This window comes from Heterodontus francisci, chromosome 33 (assembly GCF_036365525.1).
Source record: "Heterodontus francisci isolate sHetFra1 chromosome 33, sHetFra1.hap1, whole genome shotgun sequence".
Classification (NCBI taxonomy): Eukaryota; Metazoa; Chordata; class Chondrichthyes; order Heterodontiformes; family Heterodontidae; genus Heterodontus; species Heterodontus francisci.
Window position 1 is genome coordinate 54,411,079 of NC_090403.1, and position 21,516 is coordinate 54,432,594.

Here is a 21,516-nt window from a genome sequence, read left to right on the forward strand (position 1 = left end):
ATAACGTCCTCGGAAATATATGGTAACCCATCTGTAGGCAGACTGGATGGAAGTAGGTTTATTTTTTGAATAGAATTGCAAGTAACTCCCACTAGAATTTGCATGTGTAATTGTGTCGATAGGCACCTAGAACATCATATTACGCACACGTGTGTATATATCTCTGCATATGTGCAGCGAGAGAGAGATTTATAGATGAAGATTTTCAACTGAAATTCACAATACTTGAATGCATTTATAGCTAAATTTAGGAAATAAATATGAACACTTTCTAACAAAATGGAACTGCATCCATAAAATGAATCGCGTTGCTCGTAAGGAGATTAAACGCATTTAAAACACAAGGAAACACGAAGAACAATTTTAAATAAACAGTCCAGAGCCATCTAAAGCACGTCACCGCCGCAATTCCTAATAAAACAGCAATCACGTGGGCCCACGCCGGGGAGACAGTCGGCAAGTTGCAGATTTTATTCATTGTTGTCGTCAGATTTTTTTTTTCAAAAACCTCAAAAACGCATCAGATAATTAATCAGTTAAAATAACAAGGAACTAGCTGATCATGTTTTAACAACAGATTTTTGTGCTAACGTTGCGGTATTACCAAGTATCTCGTTGGTCTAAGTTGCATTTATTTTTACATTTTTAAACGTCTTTTTATCACTTAAAATCGTAGCATCTGTTCCGTTATATTTAAAGTTATTTCCGCTAAATTAGAGCCAAATTTAAACAGAATTTAAGCGGTTATAGATCTTGAAAGTAAGCACCATTAGTACAAACGGAAGTAAAAGTTAATATAGCAATCGAAAAGTTGTCCTTTAATCTTGAGAAAAAAGAAAATAATATTAAATTATTTTAATTTGAGTCAGAGAAACCCCAGGTACGGGTAGTCAAACTTTCCAAGAGGAATCTTTCAATTAATTATTAAACTAGTGGGCTTCATTCAGTCCTATTTCTGATACAGTTACTTTCAGAAGGCTAATGCCACTTACACAGAAAGCAAATCAATTAAAAGTATGGGCGTTCGTTGAATCGAATCAGTTTTGAAAATTGCTGAGGTATTTCACACATCACCTTTTAAAGTGCATTCGATCGTATTTTGATCGCTATTATCTTATTCGGATTTACTTGATCAGTTGACCATATTTCACAGGCCTCACGAGCAGCAAGTTAATAAAATGTTCTTATCAGTTTTTTTCATTATTTTGTTGCCTCTGCTGTACTCAGTAACTTCGGTCGATGATACTTTTACAACGCTGGTGCTTTCAGCTCCTCGTCAGCTGACCTATCCCATAATATTGAAGCATAGAATGGAAATATGCAGCCCAAGAATCATTAGTTTTTCTGCAACACTGCCTGATTGAAAGACTATATAGGAGCACATTGTTTTTCTATATTAGAGATAGAGAGACAGACAGAGTGATGTATAGATAAATTAACAATAGGTAGAGAAAGTCGATGATAGAAAGATGCATAATTGGCATATGAATATGTAAAGTTACAATACTGTTATATATTGAATATATTAGTTATGACAGTATTTGGATAGACTTGCATTGGCATGGATAACCAACAGTTTAATTTACATCTTGCATTCCAACAAGTTCTGTTTTAACTTTTAAACTGTTGTGAGCGCGTAAACTCTGTTGATTCGGATCAGACTTACGGTTCTGCAGGGACATTCCGAGTGTTAACCCAAAATAAGCCATTTGTAAATAATTAAAATGCGTGATTAGATTTAGTATGCTTTGGGAGATCTGCCAAGGTGAGATAGATCAATTGTAAATTATTTTGACTACTTCGCAAAATCAAAAATATCAGACCCGTTGGAAAGGAAAATGGTTCTGCATTACAATACTGGGTTCCATATTTCTTGGCGACAGGAAATAACTTGTTTTCAATTGTCACAAATCAACCCTAACACATAAAAATAATGTAGGTTTACTATAATTCATTATTACGTTGTTCTATTAGCGGTTTAAAACTAAATGATCAGTTTGAAAATATGAGCATCAATTACAATATTTTCCCTCAAGTTTATACTCGATTTTAGAATATAATGTCAACTGTTTGTAAATCATTTCAACTATATATATATACATATATATCAAATCTACATATATCATGTATTTTATGATAAAGAGAAAATGTATTGGAAGCAACTTCATTCTTGACTTTATAGCGAGCTTCGTGCAATCTCGCATGAACCGTTTACCAGGATTCACTATACTTGCTTTCACTGAGAAACCATTGCACCTGGGTTGGAAACTAAAACACTTTTAGTGAGGTCAAATTTGCGGTGCGACTTGTCATCCAATAACAAATAGTCCATAATATTTTTATATTAAGTGTTGTTGCTTTGTATAGAAGATGTTTCATGTTTAAAATAGTAAGCGGGAATGGAGCGTCCACTTCAGAAAACCTATATTTTACTGCTCCGCACAGAGCGTCTCGTAAAAACACTAACTGCCGTTCACTGCATGTTATAAACAATAACAGGCTGTGCTTTTATTACGCTTTATAGTTCCTTAATCTCTTTCCTATAGTTCTCAGATGACTGTTACTGTTCCAGAGTCCGTCCAAAGTACCAGATAAAAGGCTTTATTAATAATAGGAAAACGGATCATTAAATTGTTAAATACCATTAGATTAACCTATTCCTTAAGATAAAACATTTTTTTAAAATCTCAAATAATTTGCGTTTGACTGCTACTGGACATGTCACTACGCTGCAATAACTTGGGAGGAAAAATAGCAATTAGATCCAAAGTTGATAGCAATTAGGTTTTCGGTTTGGTACTGTACTTCCACGTCTTGTTGATGTAACTCTGACCTTTAAAAGAGACGCATATTCTCATTAAATGGTTTGGAAATTAACGTCTAAATGTCTATCCTTTACTTCACAACAGCGTGGATACTTCCCCTTATCAATCTTTTGGTGGCGTATGTATTTCATCTGTTGTAAAGCGGCTGATATCCCGGTAATGAACATGGTTGAATATATTAATCCGCATATTCCCCCCTCTCTATCTTTCTCTCATTCCCTCTCTCTCTCTCACCATTCCCTTTTCACGCGGTGCAGTGTCCGTACGGAGTAAGCGAAGCCAATAGGACGTGGTTGAGGTAATAAATGCAAATTATCATGAAAAGAGACGGCAAAATATGAAACAACTCATTTGGGCTGAAGTAAATCACAGAAAACTGTTTATGAGTGAACCTCTTCACGAAGATGTGATACCAGGACACTATATGTTGAGATCAATAAGATGAAGGCTTAATTTAAAAAAAAAATCTTGGCTTGTTTGTTTGTCTGATTACCAAACACTAACTTTCCTCGGTTGAGCAGAAAGATCCTAGTCCTTCCCAATGAGCTCCTACTTTGTGAATTCGCTGTTTTCCAAGTATAAAGGTGGGGAGACTCTGCGCCCCAATTATTATGACTGTGGGTTTACCCAGGACCTGGGCGGCAGACCCACCGTGGTTTATGGACCCGGCACCGGGAGCAGCTTCCAACATCCCAGCCAGATCCAGGATTTTTACCACCACGGCGCAGCTACCCTCTCCACCTCCGCCTACCAACAAAATCCGTGTGCGGTGACGTGTCACGGGGATGCCGGCAGTTTCTACGGCTACGATGCCCTGCAAAGGCAGCCAATATTCGCCGCCCAACAAGAGGCCGAGCTGATCCAATATCCCGATTGCAAGTCGACGGCGAACAGCCTAGGAGAAGAAGCAGAGAATTCAGAACAGAGTTCATCTCCGACACAGCTGTTCCCGTGGATGAGACCACAAGGTGAGGCTTTGACGTGGGCCAGCAAGAAATAAAAGAGGCAGACAGAAAGGAAGGGATAAAACACACACAAATTTTAAAACGCAGAAAGGTTCATTTCCTGAGCCAATAAAGGAAACGTTGAAACTTTAGTGTTTTATGATTCTAAAGTTCAATACTTGTAAATTACTTTATACTTTAATGATCCTGAAGCAGTTTTTTAAGTGTGGTATATTGCGTGCTGTTTGTAGTTTTATTGCAGTTTTATGGCGTATTTTCTTCCTACGGTGTTGAATACTGTTTAATAGTGTTTGAATCTTGTTTTAGAACTCTCCGTGTAACAACTACAAAGCCTCATTGAGCTTTCTCTCTTGGTTCCTCCCTCTCTCTCCCTCTGTATCCTAGTAGCAGCAGGGCGGCGTAGAGGGAGACAAACATACAGTCGCTATCAGACACTAGAACTTGAAAAAGAATTTTTGTTCAATCCATATCTGACTCGCAAACGGCGGATCGAAGTGTCACACGCCCTGGGACTGACCGAGAGGCAGGTCAAAATTTGGTTCCAGAACAGAAGAATGAAGTGGAAGAAGGAAAATAACAAAGATAAGTTTCCCAGCAGTAAATCCGAAATAGAAGAGACTCCAAAGGAGAAGGACGGAAAAGAAGATGAAGAAAAAGATTAATAATAATAATAATAATTTAAGACATAAAACGTTAACTCGAGGGGCAATGAATAGAATAATGTTGACAGTTTTTAAATAGTGCGGGTGTGAGAAGCAGAACCAATTTTACTGATCACTGTTTGATATACAATATTGTACGCAAATGTATGAAGGTGTAGATTAAAACGAGTACTTCAACTTTTTACCAGATATATACATGTGGTTGTGTAGCACTCTAGTTATTTTAAGTGGATTCTTGTAAAAGTATTTAATGTGAAGTTCATAGATCAATGTTCTAGCGTGTATGTGTGTGTTTTAAAATACTGCTGTAGAACATTTAAGCCGCGTGCACTACTTCAGCTAATAACTATTAGCTTAAAGAAAAATCCCGACAACATGAAGCTGCCTATTTAATCTGTAGCTACTTTAGATTGTGTTATTGTTTACGTCTTTGTTGTATTTATAAGATTGCTTTCTCCAAATTGGCATGTGCAGAAGTAAAGGCTTTTTTTTTACAAAACAAGACGAAACTGATACTTAAGTTTTAACTGTGAGAAAAGTCTACTGTATACGTGAATTGCTTTTATTGGGGGTGGGGGTGGGGGTGGGGGTGGGGTGGGGGGGGGGGGGGGGTTGTTAGTGGGAGAGATGAACCGGTGATGCATTAATGTTATACACGAGATTGGGCTATTGTTTGAACATGCAAGCGGCGGAAAAGGGTACAATAAACTTTACAAGCGAAAACAGAACTGTGAAATTGCTCGGCTTTTTTTTGAAATAGAATTTATTAGAATGAAAAGATTTGGCAAAAAGAAACTGTGCATATTGTGTCGCGATAGACAAATAGATGGATGGATAGTTAATATTGTTGAGAACTGAGCATTAAAATATCAATAACACATAGCAATCGCACCTGACTCAATTTGTCTTTGTGACTTTTTTATTAGTGACCTGTTTATGTTTGCAGTTCACTTGACTCATTTGCACTCATAATTCCTTCCTCCCTCCCACCCCACCGCTTCCCCGCCCCCTCCTCCTCCCCCCACCCCCCCAAAAAAAGAACAAGTTGAAGTTCGTTGTGGAATAGCTGTGGCTAATATAGTGGGCACATATCGTTTAGTTTGTTTGTGTATAAACTACTGTTGTAGTTTTGGAAAAACAGATCCTAAGAACTCTCCACCGGCCAGAGATCCATAGGGTAAGGTAGGTATCGATTATAAGAACTTACAGCGCGAGATGCTAGAACGCAACCGAAGCAAAAGAAAGCTGTTTTGACAAATGTGTTTTCCACTGCAAGCTGAATGCAAGCTACAGAAAGCGAATCGATTTATTTAAATTCCCATCTAAATGATCGATCAACCCAGCCTATAAACTCAAATTGCATCCTATTCACCTTGTATTTAAAGTTGGTCACATTATGACTTGGATGCAGGAATTTTTCTTTTGATGCGAGAATTTTTTTTATCATCCAAAGAAGCTGCGGGTAGCCTGGTTTTCATTGGCCCACCGTGTCACGTGCTGGTATCACGTGCATCAGAAGGAAAAAGGGGGTTCTTTTGGTGTAAATCTGGACTCTAATTCCGTAATATATCACCGTACCTCGTAAAACCGACACTGAAACGTCCCGGCCTACAAATCAACGGCCAAATTATGAGTTCATTGTATTATGCGAATGCTTTATTTTCGAAATATACAGCCGGAACTTCTGTTTTTCCAACGGGGGTATTTTCGGAACCAACTTCTTGCGCCTTTGCCTCAAACTCCCAGCGGTCGGGCTATGGCTCAGGGTCGGCTTCTTACGCGGCCACTGTGCCGGGTTTATACAGCACAGCCAACAGCCTCCACCACCAGACCCCGACTATGTACACGTCTCCTTATGGCCTCAACGCGAACTCATTTAACATGCACTGTTCTTCATTCGATCACAATATCTCATCACTGATGTGCGGCGCTGGGGAGTCCTGCAAGCAGAGTTGCAGCAAGTCGGAGCAAAAAGAGACAGACCCCCAGTCCGAGAACTTCCGGATCTACCCTTGGATGAAGAGCTCAGGTATGTGAAAAGTCACATGAAATGAATTCTCTTAGAGGTACCGTCAATTATTTTATTGCATTAAGGTGTCGTGTTCATTTATGACGTTTGCGAAACGGGTATAAAATGCAATGCACTCCCCCCCCCCATAAGCAATCAAGTCGCTGGTTTGGATGTATATTAGCTTCATGTGACAAATTGTCAAAGCCACTTTAAAATAAGATATAAACTAGAGGACCGCAAAGTTATGCATTGTAGGACAACTATATTTGCACACTTCAAATAAACATTTATTCTTGTTCTCGGACATCTTCGCCATTCTGTGCTCTTAATTCCAACAAAAGCAGCATTGAACCCGGAATATCCCATGAGACTTAACTCGCCTTTTTCCTTTTTCTGTTTTTTAAATCATTAATTGCAATTCCTCTTCTGTTCAAAGTTTCTTTCCGTCTTTCCAAGTTGCAACGTGCTTTGGGTGTTGTGGATGTGGTTGGGGGGGGGGGTAATTGGAGGGGGGTAATTGGAGCGGGGGTGCTGGAGGAGGGTAATTGGAGTTGGGGGGGGGGGGGGGGTTGCTGGTGACTGAAACGGAATACATCAGGGAGGGCAAGAAGATGACAAATGGAGGCTACAAAAAGTGCGCAAAAACTAGCATTAAATATTTATAAAGACATTTCAGTTCAATGGGAATTACTTAAATGCGCAGCATACCGTTGTTTTGGCCCAGTCAAACCAATGCGGCAGTTTGTACTAGTGTAACATGTGAGGTAAGGAGAGGTGGGGGACAGCCCTTAGCACCATTATCCCCTTTTAGCAGCTCTTTTCAATCAGGTAGCGAGAGGCATGTTTCTCTGCCTATTCCATATTTGTATTATTTTCTCCCGTATGTTGGTGAATTGCAAAGCTGGGGACCCTTTACTGAATTTGGAGACTGGTGCTTTCCAACACAAGTGTATCACCGTGTTATGCTTTAAAATAAATCGCAGTATCCATTTTCTAGCTACCTGTCAGTTTCAGGTTACATAACATTAATTCACCAAATGCAGAGAGCGGTGAGGATGTAGGACAATGATCATCTATCAATAGATTATAATTGTTAAACTAATACAAGCATCCTTGTTTAAAAATAATAGTCAAATAGAAAATTAAAGTCAATATGTTTTGAGTTTCATTACATGACAGTTGCTTCAGGCCTGTAAGTGCTGTGTAAACAGTGTAAATACTTCCCCATACAGAGCCATCCGCCCTCCTTCTTTATGAAGCATTAATACAAACTTTATATTGATTGTAATCAGCTAGTTTCCGACAGTAATTTATTGTATCTGTCAAGGGGATATTCTGGATAATATGTTAAAATTAGTGGCTACAGTGTAATGTAGGAAAGGGCAATGTGAAATTTTTAGAGGGTTAATGCTGCATTGTTTGTGATCATTTTTTCTGTTTCGCTCACTCGATCCCTCCTCTTGTCATGGTCTAGCTTCAGACAGGAAGAGGGGACGTCAGACCTACACTCGGTATCAGACCTTGGAACTGGAGAAAGAGTTTCACTTCAACCGCTACCTCACCAGACGGAGACGCATCGAGATCGCACACGCTCTTTGCCTGACTGAAAGGCAAATTAAAATCTGGTTTCAGAACAGGAGGATGAAGTGGAAGAAAGAAAGTAAAGCCACCAGTCCACCTGATGCAAGCGAAGAAAAGCAAGAAGAATGAAGAAAAAACAAACTTCTTAAAACTTAAAAGACATTTTTTTTAAGTGGAGCGATTTGTTCCTCGTTTCTTAACACTGAAACAGAATACTACCTAAATCTGTAACGGTTTTACTTGTAGTTTGTTTTGTACAGATTAGAGGGAATAACCCAAATCTATATTGTACAAGTACAGTCATATACAGTCTGTGCGTTAGCCTTTTTGATGTGGTGAATTGATCGTTACTGTAATTAGCTTTGCTTTACCTAATGTATTTAAAGGAAAGCAGTGTCAGTGACTTTATATTTGTTACTGTATCGATGTAATTTCTTGTCATTAAGAATAGTTTCCAAAAGGAGATGTGTGTAGTCACAATTCGTGTACATATTATTGATATGTGTCCCGTATAAACTCCTGTTATAGTTAAATATATAAAAATGGTGTTCTGGTGGATGTGTTGAGTGTAACTTCTCTGTACATTTTTTAATATTTAAATATGGACCATTTATGTTTGCTCTGTTGAGATTTCGCGCTATAGCCATGAAGGATGTAAGCTGTTCTGTGAAATAAAATTAGGATTTTTTTCGTTATTGTGTTTCTCTATCAAAATTGATATTTTGTACAACACACGCACACCGACACGCAGAAACACCAGGAATCACACCTTATTCCTCAACGAAAATATATCAAGCCGAGACTGCGTTTATGAGTCTATCAGAATGACCCACCTAAAGGAATATTTTCTCTCTGACCCATTCCGAGTTTTGCGCTCTGATGTATAGCACTCGAGTCTTTAACACTAACTCTTCTGATTAAACAATTCCACGCAACAAAGGCACTGGAACCATCCCGAACGTCTTCGTGGGAGTTGTAAACCTATCTATGTCTAACTAACGATACACCACTCTGTGAAGAGAATGTAATTGGGTTAGGTGTCGAATGACAAGACAGTGCATTTCAACAGTTTAACAGTTGCAAAATTACTCTTAATTGATGCATTTAATTTGTGCATTGTACGTAAATGCCCTTTATGTTTCGAACATACGTGTTCTTCGCCAATGAAAAATTTTAGTCGGAAAGCGGGGTTAAATATTCTTCCAACACAGACTGGAAATATATGAAATGGTTACTACCATTTTGACATACAAACGATTGCAATTTTTATATATTAATTAACTAGTTCTGATATTTAAAATATTTAAACGTTCTCTTATTGTGTGCTAGGCGTATTGCATCATGTCGATAGTGGAATTAAGTCCAGTCAATTAAGCCAAGATTCAGGTCGGTTTACCCTCGTTCTTGTCCTTTTCAAGACAGGGTGTATAGGAGGAATGAATCCTTCTGATTTGATCAAAGAATCGGTTTATTATTGTATTAAAGAGACACGTGTTGTCCCTTCAAAGTTAAATATCAGAGTAATGTGGAAAACATTTAATTTAGGGAAAATAATTCGTCGAACTGTGAAAGTCAGCTTTTAAAATGAAACTAGGTAAATTTCGTTAAACGGAATGTTTTATTCACTTATGGCAAATTAAATTAATAATTTGACATCATATGTTTCTGTTGGTTTCATGTAAATTGCACGAATAGCAGAGACACAGAAAGAGAAAAAGTATAAAACGGTGTTATTTTCGCAAAAGCGATTTTATGAGTTTATGTAGCTATTTTTCTTTCTATAGAAAGGAAGAGGTGAATATGGGAAGCAGACAGAGAATGGGGCTTTAGTTAATCTACTATAGAATAAAAAAGACAACCCATGCAAACCGTGCCATTTTGTAAGAAAACATTTAATAAAAGTATTCTTTTTGCCATTTTGCTTTAGCACAAAACATGGCGGCGAGGGGGCCTGTTGTTGGTAGTCATGAAGAAATGCAATAAATTCCTTGTTGTTTTATGAAAATTTACAACTTTGTGATAGAACTTTATGAGTGGATCGGTCTTTCGATTGGCCGCTGCCGGTCATGTGGATAGCAACCGTGAACATGAACTTTTTATGATTTCCCATGTGAGTATATTGCAGTATTCTTTTGGCCACCGTACCTTGGGTCGGTCCTGTGTCCTCCTCAGGGCTTCTATCTGTTTTTTTTTCAAACTTTGATAGTTACTATTGGAGGTGCAATCACACACATACGCAGAGACACACACACACACACACACAAAGTAAACAAGACTTTTTTGCCATCTACCACTTGTCTGTCGATTGGGAATTTCAGCAATGGATGGAGTGGCGCAAAGCTCAGTGATGTGGATGATATCATTTTTCAAAGAGGCTCGAATTCCGATTTCCCGTGCAAATGACTGATGCCTGAACCCCGGCTACTCTGCGGCCGCAGGTTAACCGACGGTTATCAGTTTGGGACAATATTGTCCGTGGAAAAAAATCGCGCTGGTTCCAAAGTGAAAGGAGGAAGATCGAAACAAAATCACAGATGCTGTTGTAAAGGTAAGACGAATATTTTCCCATGTTTTCCAATTGATTTTTTTTTACAATTGTATTAAATGATATTGTGCAGAATTACAGCCAAAATATCACACAGAAAATAGAGACTTGTTGACGCCAGTTGGAGAATATATATGTTGTATATATTGAGTCAGTGTTTAGAGACTACAATGTGAATAAGCTGTGAAAAGTTATTTCTTCAATTTAACTGGGACACTGTGGGTTTTGGATTTTTTTCTGCAAGCGATTCTGTTTCACAGATTTGTTATATAATTAGGGGACCAGTTATCCACTATAGCTGTGGCGTGTTGACGAATCTATAATTGTGTTCGGGGACGAATTCTGTTACATGGTAAGGTTAAATTAGCTTCGCGATTGTTAATCTTTTCTCGAGGGTCGGTCATTACGTGAATAATTTTATCAAGGACATCAATTAGAACGGGCAGTGTCACTGATACCGACGCACTGACGTATTGTAATTGTGTTGTAACAGTAATATTTCCTCCTATTGTGTTTCATGATTGTTAATAATTTGTTCTGAGTCGAGCACTCGGTGCTGGAGTTACAAATTCATACGTTTATGATATGCGACAGTTTTTTTTTCTGTTAGACAGCATTAGGGTTTCAGCTTACATTGTTAGTGGATAACAGTCCGATGATATAATATAAGATGGCGTTTAGATGACCGTGGTTTAGAATGTTTAGCAACCAAGAGGCCCAGTATTTCTGCATTGATATAATATAAATCTATCAGCGTTTTTGCTGGGGGGCGGGGAGGCGGGATTTGTTGCTCTCTGCTGCCACCTTGCGTTCCACTTGACCAAGGAAGTCGAAAAATAAGGAGCAAAAGAGACATGCTGCATTTTATCTGCACAATATGAAAACGATCTGAGCTGCATAATGAAGCACGGATGATGTATATATATATCGTCGGTGTATGCGTGTGCATGCGCATTATGTATGTGTATATAAGATTAACTATAGGTTTGCAGTGATTTTCATTATTGGTTTGTGTGCATTTTAGCAGCAAATTAAATATTTGCTTTCCTTTTGTTTCTGTCTTTCTCATTGCAACAATTGCATTAACTAGAATGGAACTATTAATCTTTGTGATTTTATATTTTTGGCTATTTTTCAAAGAAAAAAATAAGCTCCGAGTATATGTAAAAGAAAAGATACAGTACTCAGTAATCTTGTCGCAGTGGTGTATCCGAATGTAATGTATTGTGATGGTCTGTTAGCGTCTCTGTCCCAAATGCCCTACTTTAATAGCAGCCAATTCGTATTAAACAGAAAAGCTTTAGATAAATTCCAGGGTTATTGAAGAAATCGAATTTTGTGTCAAAGTTAATCTACAACTGAGATTTGTAAAATTCCTGTACAGACAGATCTCATTGGAGCAAATTCCAAGCTACATCCAACTAACAGCAAATTGTTAGCAAGGCCAGAATTTGCTTTGCCTCCCCGGACAGACAGCAATGCTGCAAGTCAGTTCTGTTATGTGCAAGACCCGTCATTTGAAGCGTAACCAGACCGGTTATAAACGAATTTCTGCCTTTAATGACCCGACCTATAAGCAATAAACACGAGCCACAGAACTTCCACTAACCCTTTAATTTTACCTTCCCACACTTTCAAAGAGGATTTAAACCCTCTCCCTAACAACGAGATGTTGAAATTGACACTGAAAGTAAATGGCGACCTTCCATGGCCAGGAAAAGGGAACATAGTCGGGGTGGAGGAAATGTGCTCCGAAACAGTCATAATGTTATAATATTTGCCCTGCCTGGTTTTATAATTCCAACTCAGTTTAATCTGAATTTACTTTTTTACATAATTATGAATAAATAAAATAAAAAATGATTGAACGGCTTCCTTGTAACTTACATGGATGGAGGCGTTAAAATCATAAAATATCAGTCATTTTAAAAAAGAAACATTTGAGACAATGTCAACTTAAAGTTACAAATAAAATAAGCACTTCGTGACCAAATGCCTAAAAAATGTAAATAAAGAAAATAAATTAAAATTCAGATCGCAACTGATTTGAATCGGTTGTCTCTGAACATTAGTTATTTGAAAGGTTGCAACATATATGCAAACTCTTCATATCACTTTTCAAAGTTTTCTTGGAAATTAGAACAATGATTTTTTTTAAAAAAGAAAGTAAAAGTCTTAGCTCCAGATTTAAGTTGGAGACAATTGGTTTGAATAAAGTCTCTGCCGCTTCTACAAGCCATACCGGACTGGAAACCTCTCAGGTGGAATAGTTTTATCACTTGGCCTTTAATTATGTTTTCTCATCATGCTCAAACCGCCATGTTTCTAGGACAAGAAAACAACCCGCTTCTGAAAATGAACCGGTACCAAGACAGAAGTCTTTCTTTAATTTCTGCTGCCATGTGTTCACTAATCAGTTTATGATTCTTTGAAACAGATGTTTGAAACCAGGAAGTGGTGCCTTCCAGAGGAACTGCTAAAATAAATCCATAAAGTCCAACACAAACTCTCTGACACTTGTAGCATTTAATAGTTATAAATGATAAAATAATTATATCTATTTAAAATATATTAATGCGTTTTCGTATGAAGCGAAAATGACTAAAACTTTTTTTAAAACTCGCTATTCACACAGATGGGCACAGCACATATAAGTTCAAAAAAAAATAAAAACCGTATGGTGAATTTCACAAGTAAATCTAAAGAGCGTAACGTAGAGTAAGTGAAATTTAAACAAATACACATTATGAAATTCAAATATAACAATACAAAATATTTTATTTCTATAACACAAGGTTTAAGAGTTTTAAGAGTACAACACAATATATCAAATATAGAAATCAGAAGAGCAACTTTGAATGATATATGCAGTACTATGTACCCATCTGAATATATAGAGGTGTATCGGTTTGCAGACTGTGTGCATCGCCCAGTTATCTATTAAACACTTGACGTAAGTAACTTTAAGTAATATTCGTACGTACATGTTTAAATACACGGAATAAGTCTGTAAATGGTGCACTCACTGAGCTAAACAGAGTATATTTACATACCCACACATTTTTGTGAAGCGAAACCCCTTCTTGCTGCTTTCGGGCGCAATCACCGTTTTGATTTACAAGGCGGCAACTGTCTAACAAGTTGTGTTCTTAATGAAATTTAAGCCATTTTCAGCGTTATTCTGAGTTTGTCTTTTATATCAAACCATTTTTTCAAAAACATACTCTTCACAGATGTTATTCCGGAAACTTTAAAATATAAAATTGTAGATTCTTCGTAGAGAATGTTTGTGTGCTACTCCGCTGCTGATTCCCTTTCGGGTGTTTGGTTTAGTCATCTTTTCTTTTTGGAAAGTTTCTTCCGTTCGCTTTGTGGTTTCAATTAAAGATTAAAGCTTGGTGTTTTTATCCCCTTTTCGTGTGCCTCAAAGTTGAACCGCATCGCTGAATCACATTCTTACACAGAGAGAAAACTGCAACACAAGCACAACAAACGACTATCAGGATCTCTGGAGTACATAATACACAAGCCACCGAGATATTTATAAACATGTAATACAATATGCGAACGAAACTGTTATGGTAAATAACATTGGGAGCTAGAAATAATAATGGAAACATCTTGCATGTAAAACGCACCGAATGCATCTTGAATTACAGTCACAATGCAATCCAGACCAGTAAGAAACATAAAACCGACCTCCGACTGAAAAGGAGAAAGCAATAAAATTGAGTTAATAAGTGTTTAGTGAATTATTATCTGAATGCACGGATATTGGATTGCGTTTTATTTTGCTTGTTTGTCTAATTTGAGGGGGTAAATTATTTCGCTGTTTGCACGGGCGTCGAAACAAATGTTAAATAGGTGCAGAACTTTACGCATTCTTATACTTTTTATTCCTTTCAGTACAGAGTGAATCTAAAGATTATGTGTTTCTGTTGATTTCTCTCTCTCTCTCTATGTTTGGGACTTTTCCCCATCACATGTACCGGTTTCTGCTAGCATCTCTGATTCATGGATAAGTCCCTCATGGGTGCTATTTTCCTATCAAACAGTATTGCCATTGGTCAGTCGATGATCAGATGGTTATATTTCCTGCTGTCCTTTCTGGCACTTGGCCATCCCGAATCAAACCCATCTCGCTAACTGCTAATAGCACAGGCACTTGGACTAATACACAACAAATCATAACAGAGCACAGCCAACAAATGAGTTCGTATTTTGTGAACTCCACTTTCCCGGTGACTCTTGCCAGTGGGCAAGAGTCCTTCCTTGGGCAGATTCCGCTATATTCCTCCGGTTACGACCCTTTAAGACACTACCCGGCCACATATGGGGCTACAAGCATGCAGGATAAAAGCTACCCGTCACCCTCTTACTATCAACAAGCCAACGGAGCATATGGGTGCAATCGGACACCCTGTGATTACGGTTCCCCCAGTTTTTATCGGGAAAAAGACCCTTCTTGTGGTGCCTCCTCCACCAGCTCCAAATACCACTCACTGGAAGATCCAACGCATTTTAACTCCGAACAACGCAAATTCGAATGTGCACAAAACAGAATTTTATATGGAGAGGTGGATGATCAGAAGAGTTCGCTCCCTGTGTACCCCTGGATGCAAAGAATGAACTCCAGTAGTGGTAAGTTTGTACTATATACTTTTTGTTTTACATATTTGTTGGAAAACACTTTTAAAACATATTTACATTGAACTTAGCAAGAAAAAGATGAGCACTTAATCCCTTAAAACCCTTTCTTAGAAAAGAGAATTTAACATTCAATTTTTTGAGAAGACTTTAATGTATTTCAGATTAAATTATAGGTTGCTGCATATTTTGAGATTCTGAATAATTCATTAAAACTCAGCGTCTGGTAGAGAAGAATAATAAGCATATGTATAGAAAATGTGACGCTGATCTACAGATATGAGACAAGATCAGTTGTTCTTTTCTCCTAAAGATTTTACTGCACAGCTACCAGGCCCACCGGTTATAAAATCTTAATTGAACAGAATGTAGCCATACCATGAATGGAAATCATTACTTAGTGTTTCAGGATCGAAAGTGCTCATCAAACAGTTTGTGAACCTGAGTAGTTTAACGCATAACGTCCAATATAATCAATGTGATTCACTTGTTATTTATATGCTTCAATTCTATTTCCATATTACGAGTAATAATCAACTGTTTTTATCTCCCCCCTCCCCAACTTCCCCCCTGTCTGTCCATCTGTCTGTATCTCTCTCTCTCTCTCTCTCTCCCTCTTCCTTCACTTTTATTGGGAAGCCTCAGCATTTAATCCAAACGGACGGCGCGGGCGGCAAACCTACACTAGATATCAAACTCTGGAGCTGGAGAAGGAGTTCCACTTTAACCGCTACTTGACCAGAAGACGCCGGATAGAGATTGCACATGCACTTTGCCTCACAGAACGCCAGATCAAAATCTGGTTTCAAAACAGGCGCATGAAATGGAAAAAAGAGAACAAATTACTCAGTTCCTCGCAATTAAGCGGAGAAGAAACAGAAGAAAAATCAGCAGAGTGAAAACAAGAAGAAAAAGAAAGAGGAACGCTATGCAGTTCTTTAATTAAAAATGAATATTAAAAGTTTACATTTTGTTTGCTGTTGCGCACCAGTGGAGTTGTATATTTCTGTATTTGTTGTGAGATTTATTATAAAGTTATGCATTCCTTTGGTCTAGCCAAGTCGGCATTATTTCACATTGGTGTCAATAGTTTTAAAACACTAGAAGTATTCCATGAATTCTGTATCTCAATTGAGCTGTTGCAATATTGTGATTTTTTTGACGTTTGTCTCAGCTCTCTAGTTAATTATGGTGTATGTTTTTGTGCACTGTGAACAACTATTTTTGATTTATTTTATGGATGTATGCGTGAGTGTGTGGAAATGTCTGCGTGCGTGTGCTAATTACACAATGAGCTCTAAATATTGTATTTTGGATTGTTTTCGTAACGGAGCGAGGAAAATAAAAGCAAATGTCTTAAGAATTGAGTAAGAAGTTATTTTTTTATTTGTGTTTTGGTTAAATTAATGTGATTGTAGCATGCGTAATAAATTTTAAAAACCGAGGCATCCTTATCTGGAATGATAATAAAAGTTTTTCTAAAAAAAAACAATCATGTGTATTTTTCAATTCAAGCATCATAATATGCATCGAAACCATTGGTGATCTGACAGAGAGATGCTATGAAAACTAAAAATTTCAAGATCGCTACTCATAGCTTATCTAAGTCTAGGTTGTAATCTATCACAAAACAAAAAGTAGGCAGTCCTCATTGAATTTCTCATAATTGATTTATCTCTTATGATTTCCCTTCAAATTTAAATTTCATTCCAGTAATCATCTTATTGCCCACATCTAAAAATCAGACTGGATTATACAAACATTACTGGCTAATGACACCTACGCAAATCTTTGAAATTCTCAACCAGTTTATTACAGAGAGAAAACGTAGTATATTGCGGCTTTTAACAACTGCTTCCCTGGTTTCAATAATTTTGTTCTCCGTGAATGCTTCTCGGCACGCGCCTTACTAAACGGCCCAGTTATGCCATCGTCTTACTAAAGCGTATTTTTTTTTAAAAAGGAGTTTGAGCACAAGCGTAGCCATAACCATGCATGTCCGCAAAAATCCACCAGATTCAGTATAGTGTATATTAGATGTTAAATCCTTCCTCGCACAAAATAAAACAACGTTGTGTCCCAAAATGCTGAAGTCGCTCTGCTAATTATTCACCGAACCCTCTAGGAGGTAAGTTGCACTGAAAGACTTGTGCCGATGCGGGAAAAGATCGTATCACGATACTGAGGTTATATGTATGCAATAACCCGAGGAAAGGATTCGTGTCTCCGGGATCCCAATTAATATCATTCATTTAGCATTTAAGTCAGAATAATTACATGGTAATTTTTTAAAAAGCATATTATCTCCGAATGGCAGAGGTGGTGCAAAGTAGTCCAAACGTGTATTTTCTGATGTTAACTCCTTCAAAACATAGTAATGAAAATAATTGTACAATCCGCGTAGCCCATGGAGTGCACCAAGGTGCAAATTAGAACTTTCTAAGATTTAGTCCGCCCCTTGTCTTGAAAGGGTCTGGGCAATTTTGCTACAAAGTTTTTTTTTAATGTATAACATACTTTATTCGCACACATTACCACGTTTCAGAACGAACTTCAATCCCGCAAACACACAGGAACGATAATATTTAGCATATAATAAGGCTTACATCGACAGGACCAACCGTAAGTCAATGAACGCGTACATTTAACTGACTAGTCAAGGATGGCAAGTTAATTGTTTTTAAATGTATCTGGTCAAAAACGAAATAAATTGCTCCTCTCCAAGTATAGCTATAAAACGTGATTTCCAGCTCAATTGCAAGATAATTGAATAGCCGTTTTATGTTTAGCATTTTGATTTTTTAGCACTCTTAAACAAATGTATTGTCAAAGGTTAAATAAACTATGTAGCAAAATGCAATACAATGCTGGAATTTATTGATTTTGAGGTAGGTAAATTTAAAAGGTAACTTTTTGTTGTTTTATTAATACAATAATAGCAATGTTAATAGATAAGCAATGACCTTAATGCGTGTAATTTAGACGGAGCCCAGTAGGTGGCGCGCTCTGCAAACCTGGCCGCCATTTGGAGCCTTGCATTCACATGGCGTAACGATTGTTGGATCGTCATTATTTGTAACCATAGAGCATGAATTACCCCTTGAGGTCATCAGTGAGAATTTACGACTGGTCAACAAAAGCACGTGATTCCGACTCGCACCCCCCATATTTGGCCGCATACATAGAAGCGAACGAAGTACAGTCATTTCTATAATTCATTAATATATCATAAATCGTGCAGGACTGGGTTATAACGACTAACAACCACAAATCAACCCAAAAAAACCCAAATGAGCTCTTACTTTGTAAACTCATTCTCCGGTCGCTATCAAAATGGCCCGGATTATCAGTTACTTAATTATGGGACGAGCAGCTCCGAGAACGGACCATACAGGGATTCAGGCACCATGCATTCAGGCACTTACGGCTACAACTACAATGGTATGGACCTTAGCATCACCCGTTCAGCCTCATCTAACCACTTTGGAGTGGTTAATACAGAAAAGTCCAGAAGCTATCCTCCAGCTACAGAAACCAGGTTCAGGCAAGCAGCGAGCTGCACCCTCTCATCTCCAGAACCCCTTCCTTGTTCCGGCAAGGACAGTCACGGAGTCAAGGGTTCCCCATCCGATCCGACTACCTCCTCTAGTTCAGCAAGTAATTTTACAGAAATGGACGAGGCCGGAGCATCCTCGGATGCCGAAGAGGGCACTCCAGCCAACAACAACAACCATCCCAGGGCACAGCAAGAACCAACACAAGCAACAACACCAGAACAGCAGCCACAAATATTTCCTTGGATGAGAAAACTGCACATTGGCCATGGTATACTTTCATTTTATGTTTAAATATTGCTCTGTAGTCAGGTAATTCATGGGGTCCTATTGTGCAACCTTGGTGACACAAAATGTGAACAATATGTGTTTCATTGATCTGCAGAAACTTAACTAAACATTTTCCGCAAATTTAATTTAAATCTGTAAACCACAATTTTATAACGTGCATGAAAAAATAATGAGCAAGTCGACCAACAAAACTCAGTAAATATTAAAGTAATGGTATTTAATGCGGATAAGTTGTAAATATTATATATCTAGGATGCTAGTGTATAGAAAGCTACGACTTGTACTGCACGATGAGCATAATAACAAAGAGAACTGTGCAGTAATCCTGAACAGTCAGCGTTGCTGTGACCCATTTTCATGGATCTGTTTGCAATTTCAGACAATTTTTTTAAAGGTATGTGCATATATGTGTGCGTGTGTGTGACCGTGTATATCTGGTGTAAGTATGTGTGTGCAGATAATTAGAAGCACAGCCGTCAAGGCACAGGTTACATAGTCAGACAATGAAAAGGAAAATGATAATTAATAGCAATTCAGATTGGGGACAATGTAGTTTCATTTTGACATACATACTTGCCCGGAGAGACCCCGGGGAAGGTAATACTCCAACTTTCAAGGTCTAACATTCTGATTATAAAAAATATTTTTTTCAGTAAAGAGATAGATAATTCAGCATGGATAAAAAAAAACCTTCCTGTATTTATTAGCAGATGGTATGGGTGGACCCGACGGGAAAAGAGCCAGGACTGCTTATACTCGTTTTCAGACGTTGGAGTTGGAAAAAGAGTTCCACTTCAACAGATATCTAACCCGACGGCGGAGGATAGAGATTGCCCATGCTCTGTGTCTCTCAGAACGGCAGATCAAGATTTGGTTCCAGAACCGGCGAATGAAATGGAAAAAAGACAACAAGCTGAAAAGCATGAGCATGACTGCCGGAGCAAGCGCCTTTCAACCCTAACAAATCAAATGTAAAAATAACAGACACCGTGCACCAGTACTGTACAGCGAGGCACCTTTTCCCGTGTGTTGTTAAATATTAAAGACGACTTAAACTTTTCTGTGGTACTGCTAACATTTTTTTTTATTTTAATCTGTGTTGTCCTTTCGCTGTCCAATGCTTGTTGCTGTCTTACATATGTCTGTGTCAGTGAACTGTTGGTGCTCTCTTGAAAAAGTAGCATGGTTTTTTTGTGGATTGTAAATGGTATAACTTATTTATAATTGACACAAGTTGTACAATTTGATCTTCCTTCCCTCCCACACGCTGATAAAAAGCTAAAATCTTTGTTCTTGCACTATCACCTCTCCGAAATATAACCACCTTCTTGTAAGTTTCTGTCCTTAATGCTTTCCGTGATTTTAAGCAACGTCCGTATGTTGAAATTTCATGTAGAATTCTAATCTTTGTTAATACATGTGGATAGATTCTGAAATCAGCGACGATTGTACACGATTATTTAGTGAGTTATAATGGTTGTAAATAATACAAAAAAGTTTATAATGTTGCCTATAGCTAGTCTGTAATGGGCAGAGTGATGAATGGCATATTTTCTGTGGAAATGAACGACAACTATGTTTAGCTCCGACAGTATGTTGCCAACAAGCTTTTTGTATTTGTTTGTAGCTTAATTCGAAATAAAGTAAAAGTTTCTCATAACCACCCCTGATCTCTGTAGTGTAATATGTTGACTGTAACTAAGCTGGTATCTTACTACCTGGTGCAATGCGTGTTACTGCATCTAGGGAATATCTATTGTTAGTATCTAGTATAATAAATATTATCAGGTGTGTTACATCTTAATATTGCTACATGTTTTGTGATATCTTAACTCCATGTACTGTGCATTTTATAATGGCACATTAACAGCGCACATAATGAATTTTCATTAATTAACATATATTGATTGCTTCTCGTTTAATATATTGTGATTAATTCTATAAGATATTACTATAACATAACCTTACTTGCCTCACTTAGTTAACGTTTCATCTTAAATCCTAAAGCATATCTGTTACTGTTTTGCGTGCGCCACTGTGTGTTGCTCGCTGATATTTAAAGGCGGTATTTATGTGATTTGACTTCATGCATTTTGGAATTTCTGGATCTAACTGAACCCGTCATCTTCAGTCTAAGCACTTCAATAGGATTGTTTTCTATTCGCTGTTGTCGTGTATATCCGATAAAGGGGTTCTCACACTTGATTTCTACACCATGCCCCAGAGAATTGTACAGTAACAAGATGTACTGTTTCGAAGTTTGTCTATACAACAAACTACACACGTTCCTTTGTAAATCTCATTTTTGTGCAACAGGTAAACCTTAGCTTAGTTTAAACTCAACTTACCAAAAGAACGTCCAAGTGCTTATCTGTAGTTGATAAGTCACACAGCAAATGTTAGGTCTATCCTGCAAAGTGCATGCTCCCCTTGTG

The 21,516-nt window shown here is 37.8% G+C and overlaps 4 protein-coding genes across 6 annotated transcripts; all 4 read left to right on the forward strand.

Annotated features, from left to right (window-relative positions):
- Window positions 1-2,874: 2,874 nt before the first annotated feature.
- On the forward strand, window positions 2,875-5,022 carry hoxb8a (homeobox B8a). 2 transcript variants are annotated; one of them, XM_068013606.1, is made up of 2 exons: window positions 2,875-3,793; window positions 4,178-5,022. In XM_068013606.1, the coding sequence occupies exons 1-2, from the start codon at window positions 3,367-3,369 to the stop codon at window positions 4,450-4,452; spliced, it is 702 nt and encodes a 233-aa protein (XP_067869707.1). In that variant the 5' UTR covers window positions 2,875-3,366; the 3' UTR covers window positions 4,453-5,022. The 2 variants fall into 2 exon arrangements, with proteins under 2 accessions (XP_067869707.1, XP_067869706.1); XM_068013605.1 differs by having other exon boundaries at window positions 2,884-3,793; window positions 4,175-5,022.
- Window positions 5,023-5,076: 54 nt separating this feature from the next.
- Window positions 5,077-8,739, forward strand: hoxb7a (homeobox B7a). Its single transcript, XM_068013607.1, has 2 exons — window positions 5,077-6,481; window positions 7,938-8,739. The coding sequence occupies exons 1-2, from the start codon at window positions 6,082-6,084 to the stop codon at window positions 8,171-8,173; spliced, it is 636 nt and encodes a 211-aa protein (XP_067869708.1). The 5' UTR covers window positions 5,077-6,081; the 3' UTR covers window positions 8,174-8,739.
- Window positions 8,740-13,386: 4,647 nt separating this feature from the next.
- Window positions 13,387-16,876, forward strand: hoxb6a (homeobox B6a). Its single transcript, XM_068013598.1, has 2 exons — window positions 13,387-15,230; window positions 15,876-16,876. The coding sequence occupies exons 1-2, from the start codon at window positions 14,672-14,674 to the stop codon at window positions 16,133-16,135; spliced, it is 819 nt and encodes a 272-aa protein (XP_067869699.1). The 5' UTR covers window positions 13,387-14,671; the 3' UTR covers window positions 16,136-16,876.
- A 1,404-nt stretch (window positions 16,877-18,280) lies between these two features.
- On the forward strand, window positions 18,281-20,744 carry hoxb5a (homeobox B5a). Of its 2 annotated transcripts, none has more exons than XM_068013601.1 (2): window positions 18,281-19,061; window positions 19,792-20,744. In XM_068013601.1, exons 1-2 carry the CDS (start codon window positions 18,527-18,529, stop codon window positions 20,040-20,042), a joined length of 786 nt encoding a protein of 261 aa, XP_067869702.1. In that variant the 5' UTR covers window positions 18,281-18,526; the 3' UTR covers window positions 20,043-20,744. The 2 variants fall into 2 exon arrangements, with proteins under 2 accessions (XP_067869702.1, XP_067869700.1); XM_068013599.1 differs by having other exon boundaries at window positions 18,283-19,061; window positions 19,789-20,744.
- Window positions 20,745-21,516: the final 772 nt, after the last annotated feature.